Source organism: Talpa occidentalis, unplaced genomic scaffold, assembly GCF_014898055.3.
Source record: "Talpa occidentalis isolate TD23 unplaced genomic scaffold, MPIMG_talOcc4v2.1 talOcc4.14, whole genome shotgun sequence".
Lineage (NCBI taxonomy): Eukaryota > Metazoa > Chordata > Mammalia > Eulipotyphla > Talpidae > Talpa > Talpa occidentalis.
Window position 1 is genome coordinate 12,619,362 of NW_023601433.1, and position 18,683 is coordinate 12,638,044.

The window sequence follows — 18,683 nt, forward strand, 5'->3', positions numbered from 1 at the left end:
CAAGTTTCTAGAACAGAACAAAAAGAATAGCTTTGTGACTCTGAGGTAGGTAAAGAGTTCTTAACCAGGACACTAAAAGCACTAAGAGAAAAGAAACACTAAAAAACTGAATTCCATTAAACATAAGAGTGTTCATCAAAAGGCATCGTTAAGAAAATGAATCAATAAGCCACAGCTGGAAGAATATACTCACAGGACATATATTTAACAAGAGACTCATATTCTGACTATAAAGAGAATTTCTATAATAATCAATAATTAAAAAACTTGATTTTTTAAATGGGCAAAATACCTAAACAGAAACTCCTCCAAAAATAACATAGAAATGGCTAATCAGTGTATAAATAGAATTTCAACATCATTATTCATGAGGGAAATGCAAAATAATACCATTATACTTGCCAGAATGGCAAACTGATAAAACCAAGTATTGATGAGGATGTAGAGGAACTTGAAAGCTCATATATTTCTGGAAGGAATAATATATGGCTCATCCACATAAAAACTGTTTGGCATGTTTTTAAGGAGCCAGTTAATGCTACCTTATGACCTGACAATTCCACCCCTAGGAGTATACCCAAGAGAAGTAGGTACTTGCATGCACATAAAGACAGGTACAAAGATGTTCACAGCAGCTTCACACCTAATAGCTCCAAACTAGAAACAACCTAAATGTACAACAATAAGAGAATGAAAAAATTGTACTATACTCATAAAGTGGCATATCTCAAAAACAATAGGGGGGAAAAACTATTACAAAAGACTTGGATGAATCTCAGACAGAAAGTTAAACAAAAGGATCCAGAAACACAATGGCAAATACTATGATTCCATTTACAACAAGTTTAAGACCAGGTACAACTAATCTATGGTAATAGAAATCAGTGCAGAGATTATCTCAGGTGAGAGGAGGCAGGTACTGACTGGGAAGAGGCCCAACAGGACATTATGAGAGGATATAAGTGTTCTATGTCTTGATTTGCACATGTGTGAAAATGTCCAAGCTATGTGCTTCAGATTTGTGCATTTTAATAAATGCAACTTACACTCTGGCCGCAGCTTCCACTTGAGTGCATAGATGAATCAGAGGTAGACTGTCTTATCAAAATAGAAGCCCTACTCTGCTCATCTTCTGGTTGAATTGAGAGGTCAGTCTTCAGTCCCAGCAGAGAGGAAATGCTTTAGTGGAATATAACAATATCTACAGACTCTGCAGCTATTTTTATATATAATATCTAGAATATTAAAAAAATTACTAGATATGGGAAGAGGCAAGGCCATACAACAGAAACCCAAGAGAAAAAATGGGCGATGTCCCAGTTTTTCTTTGTTTTTGCACAGAAAGGCCAATTTCTTCAGACAAGCATTATCTGTGAGTTTGAAGTTCTCTAACTCATCTGTTAAATATTCTGTTAAATATTCCCATTCCAAGCCTTCCCACCAATACCCTTACCTTGGCATAACAGACCATTGTGGTTCTGTGTGTAAATGGCTGTATAATTCAGCAACCCACACAATCAGACCTTGGGCCTGACCATCAGCCATATGCATCTTGCATCTATAAAATATAAGAGATTCCTTTAAGGCCACTATTTGCTCTCTACACACTCCACACCCAATCTAGCCATTTCAAGGTGCCAGGGAAAGTGTTGATTTTCTGGCAAAAACAATACATCCCAAACAGCAGCTGTGCTGATCACTACCAACTGCTGACACCTCTGATAATTTTCAATGAGTCTTCAAGTCTCACCTCTCCATCCCCTGACTACCCTGGCTAAGCACTGACCAGTCCCTACAGAAGGTATGGAGCCCAGGTGAGAGAGCCCATACTGGTTGGCCTCCAGGGGCACCAGGATAAAAAGAGAAGGAAGGAAAGGGAGTCTGGTGATGCAGACAAAGAATAACCAGTTCATTCCATGTGCCCTTTTCTCAGGAAGCTCCTAAAGAAAGTGCTCTCCTAAATGAGAGGGGTGAGCTGGGAGAAGGAAGGTACAGCATCAGGACAAATGGGATTCAGCAGAGGAGAGATTTGAGGGAAGTAGCCAGGATGCTGATGAAAAGAAGGCTTCAGACATAATTTGGCAAGAATCTTAGCAGCAATTTAGTTCTGGAGCAAGAGGACCACATGGAAAAACAAATTACCGAGAAATTATTTGAATCATCAGAAGATGCTGTAAGGAGTTTCTTAGTTTTAATAGAAAGTTGCAGATGAATTAGTGATATGCAAAAAGAAAACTGGGTAAACCAAAAGTTTATGTATTAATTATAGTAAAGACCAAAAGCACACGAAAGGAAATGCAGCCCTAATATTCCACAAGGATCCCCTAGAGTATCCAAATAGTCCTAGTGGAGACTTTCTAATCTATGAGCTTGGATTACAAGTAGGTATTTTACTGAATTGTTTTTTCACTCTGTGCTTTGGAGCTGTCAAGCCACCTGGTAGTCACATCAGACCACAAAGGAGCACATTTTGAGAAGCAAAGAGTCACAGTTTAGTATTCTGTGCCAGATATGACACTTCCTCCTTTCTTCTGTCTCATAGAGAGTTCCATATTTGGTCTAAGGCTTATCTTTGTATTGTAAGCGCTAGAAATTTATATGGATAATAGGCACATTGACTAAAATCCAAGAATGAATTTTAGTTAGGGAAAATACCATTTATCTCAATATTTTTGTTAGAAGACATCATTCAGTATTTCTCTTTTAGGTACAAAATTTTAAATATTACTAAAATAAAATTAAGGGAAATGTTTGCCCATTTTACTACAAGAGAAGATAGTAAAATATACAGTGCAGATAAGAAATAAATAATTTCTAAATTAACTTACTCGTATGAAATCCATCAATGTGTTATAAATGAACGCTCCTCTAGGAAGAAAAAAACAGCTTCCAGGACTCAGATCATGGAAAAAGAAAAGTTCTTGTTCCTAGATTAAAACAATAATTGCACCTCAAATTTCACTGCCATTGCTTAATGTTTACTGCACACATGTGACATGCTGGGAACAAAACACATTTTAGTTTATAAATTATTCATTCAATTTGGTAGAATATTTAGTTTATAAATTTTAGTTATAATTTCCACCTTCTAGTAGTTGACATTCCAAAGTCTGCAATACGTATGTCTAACTATATACACCACAGTATGTGTGCAAGTACAATTCATATTCATGGCTACTTAGCTTTAAACTAAGCTTTTATTTTGCCTTTTAATTTACTGCTAATTTCTTACTGGATAGCAGGCAAAATGATCAGATAAACCCACCGTCAGGCGTGGGCTGCAAGCAATGGTGACCATTATCACCCTGTCACGTGCCCCTGCCAGCCACGTCACCCCGCCTCTGTCCTCTCGTCAACCCCACAAGGTTAGCAGCATCGGGGACATTGAGCAAGCAGTGCCAGGGCCACCTGCGGCACAGCTCACGACTGGCAAGGCTGACACCCAGCTCCACTTGCCTTTAAATTTTATTCTTTCTTTCTGCTCTAATTCCCAAAGTCTTATCAAATATACTCAATTTTTAAAGAAAAAGCTATGGGGCCTCCCCTGGTGGCACAGGCGGTTGATCGCAGCACTGTGAAGCTGTTCGCAGCCTCTGCAGTGCGGGTTCGATCCCAGCCAGCTGGGGAGAAACCCACATGGCACAGCAGACCTCTCCTGTCTCACCCGCTGCTCCCCTCAGCAGTGCATTTCAGTCAATCTGCCTGTTCTGCTCCCTGCTCTGTCTCTGGTGAATCCTCTCACCCTCCTGCACATCTGACCTGTACCCCAGTTCTTGTATAAATAAATAAATAAATCTTTTTTTAAAAAAAGACACAACCTATAAAAAAAAAAAAAGAAAAAGCTGTGGTTATAACATGACAAAAACGAAAGAAGACTGCAGTTTTAACACCTGATGAAAGATACACGAAGAAAGAGGTAGAAGACATGTGGGGTATCAGCATGAAAGAACTTAACAGCATGAGCCCCAGCAAAGTGGAAGACAGAGAGGACAAGAAATGACATTCTAAGGCAATTATTTTGGAGACATAACCATAAGCCAATAAAGGGGTGTCCCACTCAGGGGTGACTGGGACCGGCAGCACACCTTCCCGATTTTCCTGTGGTCTCGGTTCTTGGCTTCCTCTTGGAGCTTTTCCCAGGTCTTCATCATCTTGTTATCAGGAAAGGACACCCCATAGATCCTCTGCAGGGTTTCCATCTCAGGACGGCCCTCCCAGTAAGTCGAGGAATTCTGGACATCAAACCAGATTGGGACAGCACGTCACACGTGAGATACCAATAAAAGCCCCCCCTAGTTAGGTCCTCCAGCCCCTCCTGCCGCGTGAGCACAGCTTACTTAAAGGCAGCTTATTGTAGTGCTGGAGAGGCTCTTGCCTCCATTTAAACCTTCCCAGCCCAAATTATGCCACTAGTCAGTAAATTATGTGAGGAGTCTGTGTGGAATCGAAGAATAAAAAATGAGAAAGGGTAGAAAGGAGAGAAGGCTAAAAGCCACTGCGATCACCAAGGAGGGGAGCAGCAGAGGAAGAAGATACAGGAAGTGAGGGTTGGCCTCGCTGATGCACAGTGAATGATTAAGTGGCTGTATCACCCCTTATTTACCTGAGAAAGCCAAGGCCCAGGCAGGTCAGGTCAGCAAAGTCAGCCCCAAGCCTCCTGATTCCCTCCATCACATCATCGTACCCCCCTTTTTTATTTCTCCATCATGTCATCGTATCCCCATTTTTTATTCTTTTCCTACAGTAGCTTAGTCTCACATGCAGATAAAAGTTCTGGCTCACAATAGGGTGACCCAAGAAAACAACAATATGCCCAACTATGTCTTAAATATCACATGCAAAATAAATGCACTGTATCACTTACAGAAAGCGAATGATAAACAACGAAACTACATATGAAGTTCTAATTCTCAAAATTCTAAAAAACTGTTATTTGTAGAATATCACGTAAAAATTAAAAATGAAGTATTTTAAAACAGGGTGATGTTCAGGTTATAAAAGATACAGGTGCAATTCCATATTTTCTAGTTCAACCTGGGTTTTCATATATTTAAAAAAGAAATCAATCCTTACCTTGAAAATTCTAATGGCTTTAATTTTTCCAGTGTGTCTCACATGGGGGCCTTTACAGAGGTCAATCAGTGGACCGCACCTAGCAGGAGATATTTAAGACATGCGCAGACACAGTTGTATCTTTTGGGACTATTCATTATAAACCATGTTGAGACTCCTATTTTTTAAGTGAAAGATTTCACTTATTTGTATATCTAGGGGTAATTTTTAACTTAGGGGCAATGTAAGTGAAATCAAACTTTAATTTTTAATTTAGGGCAAAGGAGAGAGGCAATTCATCAAGCCTCAGGTCCCAGTCTTCCCTCTCAAATTCCAAAGCTGCAGAATCTTTGGAAAGAAACTGCCTACAGAGACAGCACTTTTCATTGTCACGTCCCAAGGCCCCCCCAAAAACTTCCACTGTCATAAAAATCAAAAAGCTATTCCCCTGCTCTAAACTAATATCAAAAACCAAAATCATCTGTAATTTATACAAAAGGCATTAAACCAACACTTTAAAAATAAACTTTGCCAAACCCCAAGAATGTACAGCTCCTAGAGTGAATAGTAACACAAACTGTGGAGTGCAGGGGTGATGTGTCAGCATGAGTTCCTCAATGGTATCTCATGGACTCTCTGGTGGGGGATGCTGATAGTGGGGGTGACTCTGCACGTATGTCGGCGGGGGATATGCGAAGTCTCTACCTTCCTTTCACTTGCTCTAAAAATGTCAAGTCTATGGGCCTCCCGGGTGGCGCAGCGGTTGAGTGCTGGGTTGTAAAGCTGCCCGCAACCTCTACAGCGCCAGTTCCTTCCCCTGCCCATTCCCCGGCCACCGGGCGAGGGTCCCACATGGCGCACAGACCTCTCCTGCCACCCGCTGCTCCCCTCAGCAGTGTACTTCATCAGTCTGCCTGTTCTGCTCCCCGCTCTGGCTCTGATGAATTCTCTCACCCTCCCACGCTTCTGACTGTACCCAGTGCTTGTATAAATAAATAAATCTTTTAAAAAAAAATCAAGTCTATTAAATAAGTAAATATCAAAAAGTTTTTTTATTTGTTTTTGGCCCTCTGGTTTTATGAAAAATGCCTGCTTGCCTTGCAGTTTATTAAAACAGTACAGTTATTTAGGATGCAAATCTCAGGCAAGAGTTTAGGTGAGAAATGACACCCAGCTGAAGCTGGGGACCTGCTTATGCTTATAATGAACAAGAACCCCCAAACCTTAACAAGCACAGACTTTTCTTAAGTGCAGGAATATTAATAGTTACATACTAAGAACAAAGGTTAGAGGGAAGGGCACTTAACACCAACCAACTTAAGGAAACTTTAGCGAGGAAAGTGAGTTGTTCCTTAATGATTCCAACCAATTTTAAGTATTTTTAAAGTTCACTGGTTAAATAGTCAACAATTACAGTGAATAATTTATGTAATTATTTTTATGTATTTTATGTATCTTTCTGTAAAGGAATTGGCTTATTCACCAAACTAGGATGAAGCTTTAAATATGAAATGTCACTTCTTTGAATGACCAGGCTTAATATAGAGTTCTCTGTCCAGATGGAGGCATAGTCAATGCTCAGAGGAATGGAGGGAATGTCTAGTTAGTAGCAAAGATTCAATGCTCCAAGTTCATATAGTCCCATTAAAAAAAAGATTCAATTTCCAAAATTTAAATACAAATCGTTCAAACTGATAAATAAGTGTCAATGCTGACGTAAATAAGATTTTAAAAAGAGCAAGGGTTAGAAGCCAGAAATTTAACTTGACATATTTTTTCGGTTTCTTCCCTTATTTTTAACTTAAAAATGGTCATATTAGCATTTATTTGTATTATAGGTAAAATCTTACCAGAGAGTGACAAAAAGCAAGATAAACATGGTATCCCACTTCAATGTCAAATGGCAAGGAGTTATAATTAAGAAAAGCATTATATTTGACTTTCCAGGAAGGGAGTGAGTTTTTACTTACAGTACAATAAAGCAGAGAACTGTCAGTACCTGACTGTGGAATAAAAGTACCTTGCTGGAGGATATTTGTGATTGGAACTATACAGATACTAGATCTTCTAAGGTGGGGCCATAACGAACAGAAATGGGGGACAGCATCCCCATCAAGTGGCTTAACAAATGGGTGAATAAAAAGGGGCTCAGAAGCCTGATGGGTAGAAAACACAAAGTCATTCTGGTCTTGCTTCCACTTCTCTCTTCTTTCCCGTCTAGCTATGTTTTTGTTTCCCAACAATTTCTTTCTGCTTGATCATGCGTGTCCTGCTAACACCTGAAGGTTGATGGGTTTGGACTCTGGGGAGCATAGCACGAGGCTGAGAATCAGTGTGTGACAAGATGACCCGTAGAAGCTCCCACGGCCACATTCATAAGAATGTGGAAGGAAGAAGCAACATTCCTTTCCCTGCAGCAAATACAGTCTTACCCACATGGAGAAAGACTGTGTTAAAGTTCACATCCAGAAAACAAAATTTGGATTATGGTACCATCCTGATAAATAAAAATGAGAAAAATTTTTTTTTCTTTTGGTGGTAATATTTCAAAGTCCCTAACTGAACTCTGTACAGCAACCACACAGACTGGTAATTAGACCACCCACCCAAAGCCAGACTGCGTCTACTGCGGATGTCTCCAGTGAACAATGTTTAAAATTCACACACACCCCTTACCTGTAAACTGTGGTGGTTGGAGTGTTAACCTTCTCATTCAGGATGCGGCATTTAAACTTATTGTACTATAAAGAAAAATATATTTACATGTTATTTCAGAAAATGTTTAAATTTTTTTTTTTTTTACTTTGTTCAATAAGCACTGAAGGGCATCTTCTATATTCCAGGTGCTGAGACCCTGGGGATGTAGAGTTCACAGCCTCAGCTGTGCCTTCCAGCACCAGAGCCAGGAGCCCATCACAGAGGACTTGAAATGTAACGAATCTGAAATGAGACTCACTGTGAGTGCAAAGCCACTGCATCTCATGGGCATCCTGGATTAAATAGTTTCTTGACTATTTTTTATATGGGGTACACATTAAAGATATTTTTGATAGATTAAGGTTTTATAAAATGTTATAAAAACTAATTTCACCTATCTTTTAGTTATGAAATGCAACTGCCAGAAAGCTTTGGATTATACATATGGCTCAGATTTGTGGACTGCATTATCTTTCTATTGGTCAGCCCTGTTCTGGAAGATTCCAATTTTAACTATATGCAATAAATTCAATTTTGAGGACACAGCTACAGCACTAATTTATATGAAAATGAAGTTTATGGTAAATGATTATATCTTTACATGTGAAAATGTAGAGAGACTTCCCCTTTCTTTTCCACTTTCATCATTATTCTCATGGTGCCAGATTCTTTACATTAAGTAAACTACTTAAAGGAGGTGGATGCTGGGAGGAAAAAGAATTGTATGATTTAAGTTTTCAGACTTCTATGTTGAAATCAAATCAATTTTCTTTGCTGTGATCTAATTTAGATCTCAACCCACAGAATGGGAGAAAAAATTGCAAATCACATATCTGATAAAAGATTAATATCTATGATTCCTACAACTCAAGAATAAGAAAACCCAATTCAAAATGGGCAAAGGCCTTGAGTAGACACTTGTCTAAAGAAGACATACAAATGGGCAATAAGCACACAAAAAGATGCTCGGTCTCACCGGTCATTAGAGAAATGCAAATCAAAATCACAATGAGATACCACGCATACCGACCAGGATAGAGATCATAAAAAACAAACAAACAAACAAACAAAAAATCCCAGAAAATAGCAAGTGATGGCCAGAATGTGGAGAAACTGGAACCATTGTGTACTGATGGTGGGATGTAAAATGGTGTGGCAAATACCATGGCAGTTGTTCAAAAAATAAAACACAGATTTTTTCCCACGTTTTCAGTAATTCCACTTTTGTGTATACATCCAAAATAAATGAAAGCAGGAACTTGAACAAATATGTGTACATTCATGTCCAGAGTAACATATTTCACATTGTCAAAAGGCAGAAGAAACCCAGTGTCTATTGACAGTTGAATGAATAAACAAAAAGTGACATATACACAGTGGGACATTATTCAGCCTCACGAGGAAAGAGATTTTGACACATTCTACAACTTGAATGAACCATAAGAACATTATACTGAGTGAACAGTCACAAAAGGCCAGCTACTGTGTGACTCCATTTATATGGAAGTTCCTAGAGGGAGAGAGGTATCAGTGTGAGATGGGCTCAGAGCTCCTGCCGAGAAGATGAGGGAGCCCTGGAAATGGACCTTGGTGATGGGTACACAGCAATGTGAATATCACACAACTATGCCTTTAAAGATGGTTAAGATGAATCATTTTATGTTTTGTCACCGAAAAAGAGGAACTCTAATTTCACCAATCCAAATCTATTTTTAATGCAAACCCACAAAGCTAAAATAGCACCTTCAAATTATGGGCTTCTTTGATGTGTATGATTTCAAAACTCAAAGGAAGGATATTTAAGTATATTGGTCAAAATAATATAAAGCTGACATTTGATTCTAGGTTATTCTAGGCTAAAATTTAAAAAAAAAAGTAACAGAATGCCTCAAAGCAAAAATATAGAATTTTATATGGCATGGTAAATGTTATTGGATAGTCAAAATATTAGAAATACTAATCAAATCCTAATCAGATTTATAAGGACACGTATGAAAACCATACACCTGGCCTTTGACCTACCTATGTCTGCATGAAAATTTTTAGGAAATTGGGAAACACCACATGGAGTGACTGGTAGCAACCTCACACAGGTTGCTGAACTGTTTGGAACAGCACAGGAAGCAGCAATTATTTATAAAAAAGAAACAAACATTGGCTATGATAATTATTTGTTATATTCCTAGCAGCCAGGTTTCCGTATTCTAAAGAGTTATTACCTTAAACATTTCTAGGAGGACGTCCTTGCTGACCTCCAATCTCTCGAAAGGCTGCTTCTCTTTCATGATGGCCCGACACATGTCCTCCAGGGCCAACAGCTCTGTGCTGGACACAGCTCTGAAAACAAGAGCAGGCAGGGATGAACACAGATTTTTCAGACACGATGATGCTCTTTCTAGTGACCTTTTGCCCCCTGGCCTTTTTTCTCTAATTGACATGCTTTCTAAGCTGAGGGGTCGGGTATTTTATTGTCCAAGCCAAGCACTCGCACACAAGGCAAATAATCCAGTGTCACAAAGTGGGTGACTGAGGCATCAATGGATGATGCCTTCAGTTCTCTCTGTGATGAGCTATGCAGTTTGGAAAGTGCTAGAATAGAGGATGTTAAATGTTAGCTCCTCTAAGCCTGTTCTAGGCAGTCTCCTTCGCACGTTTCTGCTCTGTTCAGGAGTTGTATACAATGGTCCCTGACCGCGGGGTCCAGGTTGGGAGAAAGATCTGTGAGCTTGAACTGCAGCATCAGGTGCTACCAAGGGCAATTGGGATCCGCTCAGCATGCCTGACCTCCAGTCACACTGGCTTCCCCACAATGCCTTAAACAAGCTTCATTTGTTTCACAGCGGCCTGGCATGTTCCTCCCCCAAATTCCCAGTTGTTTCAGTACTTGCTCCCCACCTCCACCTTGGCACCTGCTTCAATGTCACATGATGTTTTCCTGACCCCCCTGCCTGGCAAGGCACACACCTTCCATGCCTGGGAGCTCCTGTTACCACCTGAGAGTGGTACCTGCTGGTTCGCTTATGGCCTGTCATCCCCCAACTAGACTGTTGGCTTCACGAGGACACAACTCATCTGTTCAGGGCTCCATCACTGGCCTCAAGGCAGCACATGAAGCAGGAAGTCAGTCACAAACCCAGTGGCGTGAGAGCTGGGGTGGGGGTAACCAGAAGTGAAGTTGGACACCATGAAAGCAGGACACCCCAGAGGACTGGAAGCTCAGTTGGGGACATCGGTTAAGCCGGGTGTAGGAGTCAGATAAAGGCAAAACATACCATAGTCATCCAGGCAAGAGACTGCGGGTCTAAGGTAAGGCTGAGTAGAGAGGAGCAGAGGATGGGAGATTTAGAGATAACACTGGCAGACCTGGGCTGAGTGGCTGGGTGGTGGGGAGGTGGGGAAGGGCAGGAATGTGAAGGACCCTCAGGTTTCAGCTCTGGCAACTGCAACTATGAGAAATATAGGGAAGGCTGGGGCAGGGCTTGTTGCTAATGACTTCCAGTCCACACCTATTGAACGTGAGCCTCTGAACTTCCCCGCCCAATATTGGTGTGTGTGAGACTTGGTTACCATGGCACAGAGAGAGTTCACTGCTCCCTAGGGGTTCACTTGTGATTCTAATCTCAGTTAGTATTATATTCGAGCAAGTCCCAGATTAGATAAATAGCACAATACTTCCTTCTGGGGAAAAGACAGAAAACTATTTGTGAAGTGGCCCTGGTATCTAAACTAATAAAAAATATTTTTTCAAAAATGGTTAACCCATGTGTCATCACATCATGACATGGAATAAGATGTGAACGTTCAGTGGTGTTACCTGTCTTCCATGAACATGTCGTAATAAAATCCATTTTCAATGGGGGGGCCATAGCACAGGTGGCCGCCATAGTAGAGCTCCATGGCCTCCCCGAGGACATGAGCACTGGAGTGCCAGTACACCTGCAAGCACAGACACAGAGCCACGGGCTTTCAAACTTATGTCATAGAAAATTAATCATAAAGACTATGAACAGGGCCTCCCTGGTGGTGCAGCGGTTGAGAGCTGGGCTGCGAAGCTGCCCACAGCCTCTGCAGCGCCGGTTCCATCCCCAGCCGCCAGCGAGGGTCCCACATGGCGCGCAGACCTCTCCTGCCATGCCCGCTGCTCCCCTCAGCGGTGTATTTCGTCAGTCTGCCTATTCTGCTCTCCACTCTGGCTCTGGTGAATCCTCTCAACCTCCGTGCCTCTGACTGTACCCAATGCTTCTTTAAATAAATAAATAAATCTTAAAAAAAAAAAAAGAATATGAACAAGCAAGCGGATATGTTGCTGAACTACTGAATAGCTTTATTCTAAAAGCCATTATGATATGGTTCTAACAGCCTGGAATAATAAACCAAGAAATTTAGCCTAAGTGTCACAATTAATGTACCTGTGCTAATCATAGGTTTCTATGCAGATAATGGACAGCTTGAAGGGAGTCTGCAAGGCTAAGGAGACAAGTATATCAGAAACCTATGTGGAAATGTCTCTATTTATAGGCTATTACATTAATAAGTATTTGAAGGATATTTGAGTTTTGGTAATTTTTTCTAATTCTCATATATAGAAATCCATTTTAAAAAGTCCTTTGAAATTCATTTCGAATACACATCGATTTAATAATTACAGCATTCTAACTTCAGGAAGTAATTGTTTTTGTTTTTTTTTTAAAGATTTATTTATTTATTTATGCAAACAGTGGGTACAGTCAGTAGCGCAGGAGGGTGAGAGAATTCACCAGAGCTAGAGCGGAGAGCAGAACAGGCAGACTGACGAGATACACTGCTGAGGGAAGCAACGGGTGGCAGGAGAGATCTGTGCGCCATGTGGGACCCTCGCTGGGCGGCCGGGGATCAAACGGCACTGCAGAGGCTGTGGGCGGCTTCACAGCCCAGCGCTCAACAGCTGCGCCACCAGGGGAGGCCCAGGAAATAATTGTTTTAAGAAATGACAAATATGGGCACCTTAAAAAACATTTCTAGACATCCATTCCATTAAAACTTATATATTTATTAAATACCATGATGCAAATTTTATATCTTAGAAGGCCACAACACTCATTATCCTTGACTTTGATACGTGGCTTCATGTATATCATAGTTTACAACAAAAATATCCAAAGTTTGGTTGGTTGGTTTTCAGTACTTACAGCTTGAGCTTCCTCGTTATCAAACATAAGCAGCTCCAGGGTAGAATCCCCTTCCAATGGACGGTCCAAATCCCATAATTCACCATTAACTTTGGCTACTACCGTGCTTTCAGCCAGCTCTTGACTAGTGAGAGAAAATCACTGGGGAGTTAACCTGATCATAGGCTGGAATGACTCATTAAAACAAAAAATTAACATTATATCCAGTTTTTGAAAGTGGATAGAAAGTACAAATGTAGGGCCTCCCTGGTGGCCCAGAGGGTTAAGCACAGCACTATGAGGCTATTTACTGCCTCTGCAGCGCAAGTTCGATCCCCATAGGACAAGGAGCTACCCACATGGTACATCAGACCTCTCCTGTCTTGCCCGCTGCTCCCCTCAGCAGTGTATTTCAGCCAGTCTGCCTGTTCAATTCCCCCTCTGTCTCTGGTGAATCCTCTCACCCACCCCATGTCTGACCTGTAACGCAGTTCTTGTATGCATAAATAAATCAATGTTTAAAAAAAAGAAAGTACAAATATAAACTAAGAGAACAATATGATTTTGTAATATTTATCTCAAGTACAAAAGTAATACTATGTTTTGGAAAACAGAGAAAGCACAAAGAATAAAATTACAATCATATTTTCTTTCTCCACCCAGAATTTTCTGTAACATTTTGCCATGTCTTTTCAGTTTTTTTCTACATGGACTCCCCTGTAGAAACACACACACACACACACACACACACACACTGTTTGCTGAATTCAAAATGGACTCATTTTACTCACATAATGTGAACTGTTTCTGCATCTTACTAAGATTCTGAAGCTCCTAAAGCATGACCATAGATGCCAAGAGGGATGGCACTGTCCCTGCCTGCAGAGCACAGAGGTCTGTGAGAAGCCACTAAGTCACTTTATATGTCATTATTCAGACACATATAATTTTCATTTTTATTTTATCTGTCAAAAACTGAGAAAGACATGTTGATGTCTACTACTCCTGGTTCCTGTAATTTTGTATTTCTTTTTTGACGTTAACCTTCTTTAACCCATAAAGGTTCGGGATAACTAATCAGACTTCTGACACAGTTCAACCGTTGTTTTTTTTTTTTTTTTAAGCCTCAACATCCCAGTTGACAGTTTTGGTCCTGAACTCAGCTGCTGGACAGTCTGTAGCCATGCAGCCTGGTTTGTCTGATACAGCTCTGCCTGCCCTTTAGTTTAGGGCAATTTTATCTTTCAGAACCTCCTGCAACCCCTTGGTTAGTAAAGTTGAGGGCAGTGCTTTTAAATTTGACTCTATGGAGACACCTCTCACCGGTGCATAATGAAGAACATGTTCGATCATCAAATAACTTTGTTTTCCTGAACAGCTTTCTCCAGATAGGGATTCTCAGTCCTTAATATGCTAACTTGCAACCTGACTCCCCATGAAGACACAGACTTAATTTTGCTTCAAAGCCCATTTTCCCCTTTTCCATCTATTCCTCTGTCCTGGAAAACATGGGAACAGGTTGGGAGAGGCCTTTAGGGTACATGATATGATAAGATCAAGAGAAATATGATCTTATTTCAAAGGAAATCTGAGGATTTCAATTGTTGAAAAGTTTGCTTTTTCAATAATAAAAGTTTATTTACATGGCAGTTTTGTATTATAGTTTCTGAAGAACTGTACTTAATGCTGGGAATTAACATGAATCAAAATGACATAACTTCATTAATGTATCTAGTTTTCTAGGGCATTCAAAGGACTTATTTCAGGACTGATAATAGCCATAACACATAGTCATCTTCAATCTATCATTAGAAACCTTTTTTTTTTAACCTGTCTGATGATGTTTCATTTTTCAGAGTGTTTAAGGAAATACAGGGTTTTGTTTAACCTTTACAACTTCATAAGGTAAATGGGAAAAGCAGGATTTCCACTGAGATGTAAGAAAACAGACTTGAAAAGCCTAAGTGATCAGACTGAAGGACCAACCGCCCATGGTTAGTTACTGGTGACACAACGGCTTGGACTTAGGTTTGCAGACCCCGACTCCAGCGAAAGACCTAGAAAGGCTCACAGGAATATCTTAACGAACAAAGTCAATATAATGTGGCCTATCAAAGACTATATATTTTTCTCTACTATACGTTTTGACTACACCTTTAAAATTTTGGCCATTCAAGGAGGAAGAGCTTATTTTCTAAGATTCAATTACTTATTTGTTATTTATATATTTTTAGAAATCAAAGAGAAAGAATTAACTAATTACATTTAATCAACTAAGCAAGAAAAAAAAAATAGTTTAGCAGTCCCTAAGAACTCATATTGCCCAAGGTTTGGTGCCATAATACATCTGAATACCTTCTCCAAACTACAGTTTACCTGATTTCAGCAGCCACTTGATACGGTGTTGTTTTGCAAACTTCCCCTTCCACTGTCTTCCCATCAGCCATTCTTATTGTGATCGTGTTGCTGGTATTGCCCTTTTTTCCATATGAGGCAAGTAAGAGCTGCTGGTCTTTCTTCAATATTTCAAAAAACTTCAATCTTTCCTTTATGAAACTTGGTTGATTTTTCCCCTGGAAATCATAAGAATACAATAAGGTTAACATACCCAGTCCACTTTTTCCTAATTGTTCAGCTCGAAATAAATTCCATAGTCAGCAAGACATTGGTCATTTCCGGTACTAGCGGGCACTACGGCTCTCAACTCCTGAAAATTCCTCTCCATTTGGTTGACTTCTTGTCTTAATACTCTAGGTCCAGCTCAAAGCCCACCTCTTCTAGGGCCTCCCTGGTGGCGCAATGGGTTAAGACACAACCTATGAAGCTATCCACAGCCACTGCAGCACAAGTTCGATCCCCAGCCTGCCATGGAGCCACCCACATGGCGCAGCAGACCTCTCCTGTCTCACCCGCTGCTCCCCTCAGCAGTGTATTTCAGTCAATCTGCCTGTTCTGTTCCCCACTCTGTCCGGGGAATCCTCTCACCCCCCCCCCACACACACCCCTCTAGCTGTACCCCAGTTCTTGTATACATAAATAAATAAATCTTTAAAAAAAAAAGCTCACCACTTCTAACTACTACACCCAGCTTTCCCCGTGTTTCACATATTATGTATGCAGTCACATGCACTCACTTAAAATACCATCTTAATTTTTTCTCTAGTTGTTTCTCTGCATTTGTCGTAACTCAACCAGACAGACCTTAGAGGCCAGGTATTCCTCCTTAGATCTTACTAACTGTTGATGCTCAGTAAATACTCTGGTTGTTTTCATGAGTTAAATAAAAAAGCAAAGAAGCTAGCTTCCTCCAAACAAAAGAGCTCTGCTCTCTCAGCTTAAATTCAGGAGCAGCTGTTTGGCAAGCTCATCTCTAAGTTAAGACATCTTGTATCTAAGCCTGACAAAGTTTAAAATATATTGTTGTGGTCAGGTGTAATTATGTTCTAATTTAAAATCAACTCTAGGGCCTCCCCGGTGGCGCAGCGGTTAAGCGCTGGGTTGCGAAGCTGCTCGTCAGCCTCTGCACTGCCGGTTCGATCCCCGGACACGGGGCGAGGGTCCCACATGGCACGCAGACCTCTCCTGCCGCCCGCTGCTCCCCTCAGCAGTGTACTTCGGTCCTTCTGCCTGTTCTGTTCCCCGCTCTGGCTCTGGTGAATTCTCTCACCCTCCCGCGCTTCTGACTGTACCCAGTGCTGTATATATAAATAAATAAATCTTAAAAAAAATAAAATAAAAGCAACTCTATAAACATACTGAACTATATAAGCAGATAACTATGTAAGCATTTTTAACTTACGGGTAGTATTTTCTATCGTTTCCATAACAATGCCTTACCTCATTGTCAAGGCTGCTTTCCTTCTTCTGTTTAATGTCCTTTTCTTGGCTTACACTAGAAGGAGGCTGAGAAAGATGGGTAGATTATAAACTCTTACCAATGACAAGAAAGAGCAACACCTTTGTGAAACAGGGTGGTGGAGGGGGCAGGGGAGGGTGGTGTTGACATAGGGCCAGCAGGCCAGCGGGCAGCAAATGTCCCATGTTTGGTGACCCCCCCAACCACACCCCCAGTGGGCAAGTCTGCTCTGGGCCTCAGTCTTTTCCCTTTGTGCCTTTTCACATTCTTGCTAATTACACTTAATATATTTTCCTCCTTAAAGTTTTCCCTCCTAAACTTTAACCAAATAATGGAGCTGAAAAAGGGTGGGGGGAGCTGAGGCCAGAGACCTTATATGGACCATTTCATGAAGATGTTGCTAGTCCACTACAGTCACCTTGAGTTAAGAAGCACAAAACACGCAGCAGTCTCAGAAAGCCTTCAAAACTTAACAAATGCAAGTCACAGGGATGTCCCTAAACGAACCCAAATACTACAATACTCTATTACATAATTAGAACATATACACAGATTTCAAGACAGCCCACCCAATGCAAACCACCACCACCACCAGCCAGCCAGTCCCTCAAGGCCATGGAAAGTTTGGAGACGTAGCTGCTGTTTTTCTGCCCAAAGATAGAACTGAGAATTTTTTAAACTCCTGCAGTTTTTTGCAAACAAAGGAAAATGCTATTTCTGCTCCGGGAGAAGTCGGGTGCCAGGCGTCGCTGGAAGGGCTGGGCAGCGACAGCCTCAGATCTCCCGCAGGAGCCCGAGGGTGCCCCGGCCCCGGGCTCCCCAGGCCGCGGCGGGGCCCAGGGGGCCGGGCGGGCGCCCTCGTGGGGCGCCGCTCGCACCCCGGCAGCGCGGCCGTGGGGCGCCCGCCGCCCGGTTACCTGCGCGCCGGCCACCGCGCGCCCGGCCTCCTCCCCGGCCAGGCACAGGCGCAGGCGGCACAGGCGGCGGCGCAGGTCGCGGTTCTCCGCCCGCAGCTGCGCCACCTCCGGCGAGGGGCCCGGGCCCTCGGCCGGGCTCCGGGCGGGCGCGGCCAGCTGCTCATCCCTCAGCCGCCGGACCTCCGCCCACAGCCAGCGGATGTCCTCCTCCTGCCGCCGCAGGCGCGAGGCCACGGCCTCCGCCGCCAGGGCCTCGGCCGCCATGGCGCGGTCCTCCCGCGGGCACCGGAGCCCGCAGGCTGGTGGCCGCGGCCGCGAGCGCCGGCAGCAGCTGGGCGCACGGCGGGGGCGGGGCTTGGGCGGCGGGGGCGGGGCTCGGGGCAGGGGCGGGGCTTGGGCGGCAGGGGCGGGGCTAGGCCAGCTGTTGCGGCGACGCAAGGGGCGGGGCTGCGGGGCCGCACGCTGCAGGGGCGGGGCCATAGGGAGGCGGGTGGGCGGGGCGACTGGAGTGGGCGGGGCCTCTAGTGGGCGCGGTGCAGAGGGCGGGGCCGAAGCTGGGCATCTGTCCAGGTGTGCCCCCCCCCCCAGCCCGCGTCTAGAGTGGCTTGGGGTCTGAGCAGGCTCTGTGTGCCTTTAGGGGTGCGTCGGTGGGCTGCCAGGGTGTCGCCACTCGTGACTCCTCTCCTCTAGCGAGTTCTGGCAGTCACCATTCTTTCGTCTTGCAGCCAGTTTCTAAGAAGTGGCTGTTGAGAATAGAGCTTCTTTGACCTTCATGCCAAGTGTGCCCAAGGGTCAGGGTACACAGAAGATCTCTGCGAAAAATTAAATCTGAGCAGATCACGAATTGATTTTTGTTAACTTTTCTAGGGCTTAGAACGTGGCAAACACTGTTCTAACCTCTTTACAAATAGTATATCCTTTAATACTCATAACAAATACTATTATATCCATTTCCAGATGGACAATCTGAAGCAGAGAGGATAAGTGACTTGACAGGAAAACACAGCCAGTGCA

General features: G+C 42.6%; 1 protein-coding gene across 1 annotated transcript in view; it reads right to left on the reverse strand.

Moving 5' to 3' along the window:
- Window positions 1–17,933, reverse strand: part of TARS3 (threonyl-tRNA synthetase 3) — a 36,032-nt gene extending 18,099 nt beyond the window's left edge. Inside the window, exons 1-10 of the mRNA XM_054694774.1 lie at window positions 17,670–17,933; window positions 16,734–16,799; window positions 15,273–15,469; window positions 12,918–13,041; window positions 11,564–11,685; window positions 9,969–10,086; window positions 7,729–7,793; window positions 5,074–5,152; window positions 4,086–4,232; window positions 2,829–2,927 (exon numbers count right to left, since the gene is read on the reverse strand). Coding sequence (XP_054550749.1) covers window positions 2,829–2,927; window positions 4,086–4,232; window positions 5,074–5,152; window positions 7,729–7,793; window positions 9,969–10,086; window positions 11,564–11,685; window positions 12,918–13,041; window positions 15,273–15,469; window positions 16,734–16,799; window positions 17,670–17,933 — 1,281 coding nt within the window. The remainder of the gene's footprint in view (window positions 1–2,828; window positions 2,928–4,085; window positions 4,233–5,073; window positions 5,153–7,728; window positions 7,794–9,968; window positions 10,087–11,563; window positions 11,686–12,917; window positions 13,042–15,272; window positions 15,470–16,733; window positions 16,800–17,669) is intronic.
- Window positions 17,934–18,683: the final 750 nt, after the last annotated feature.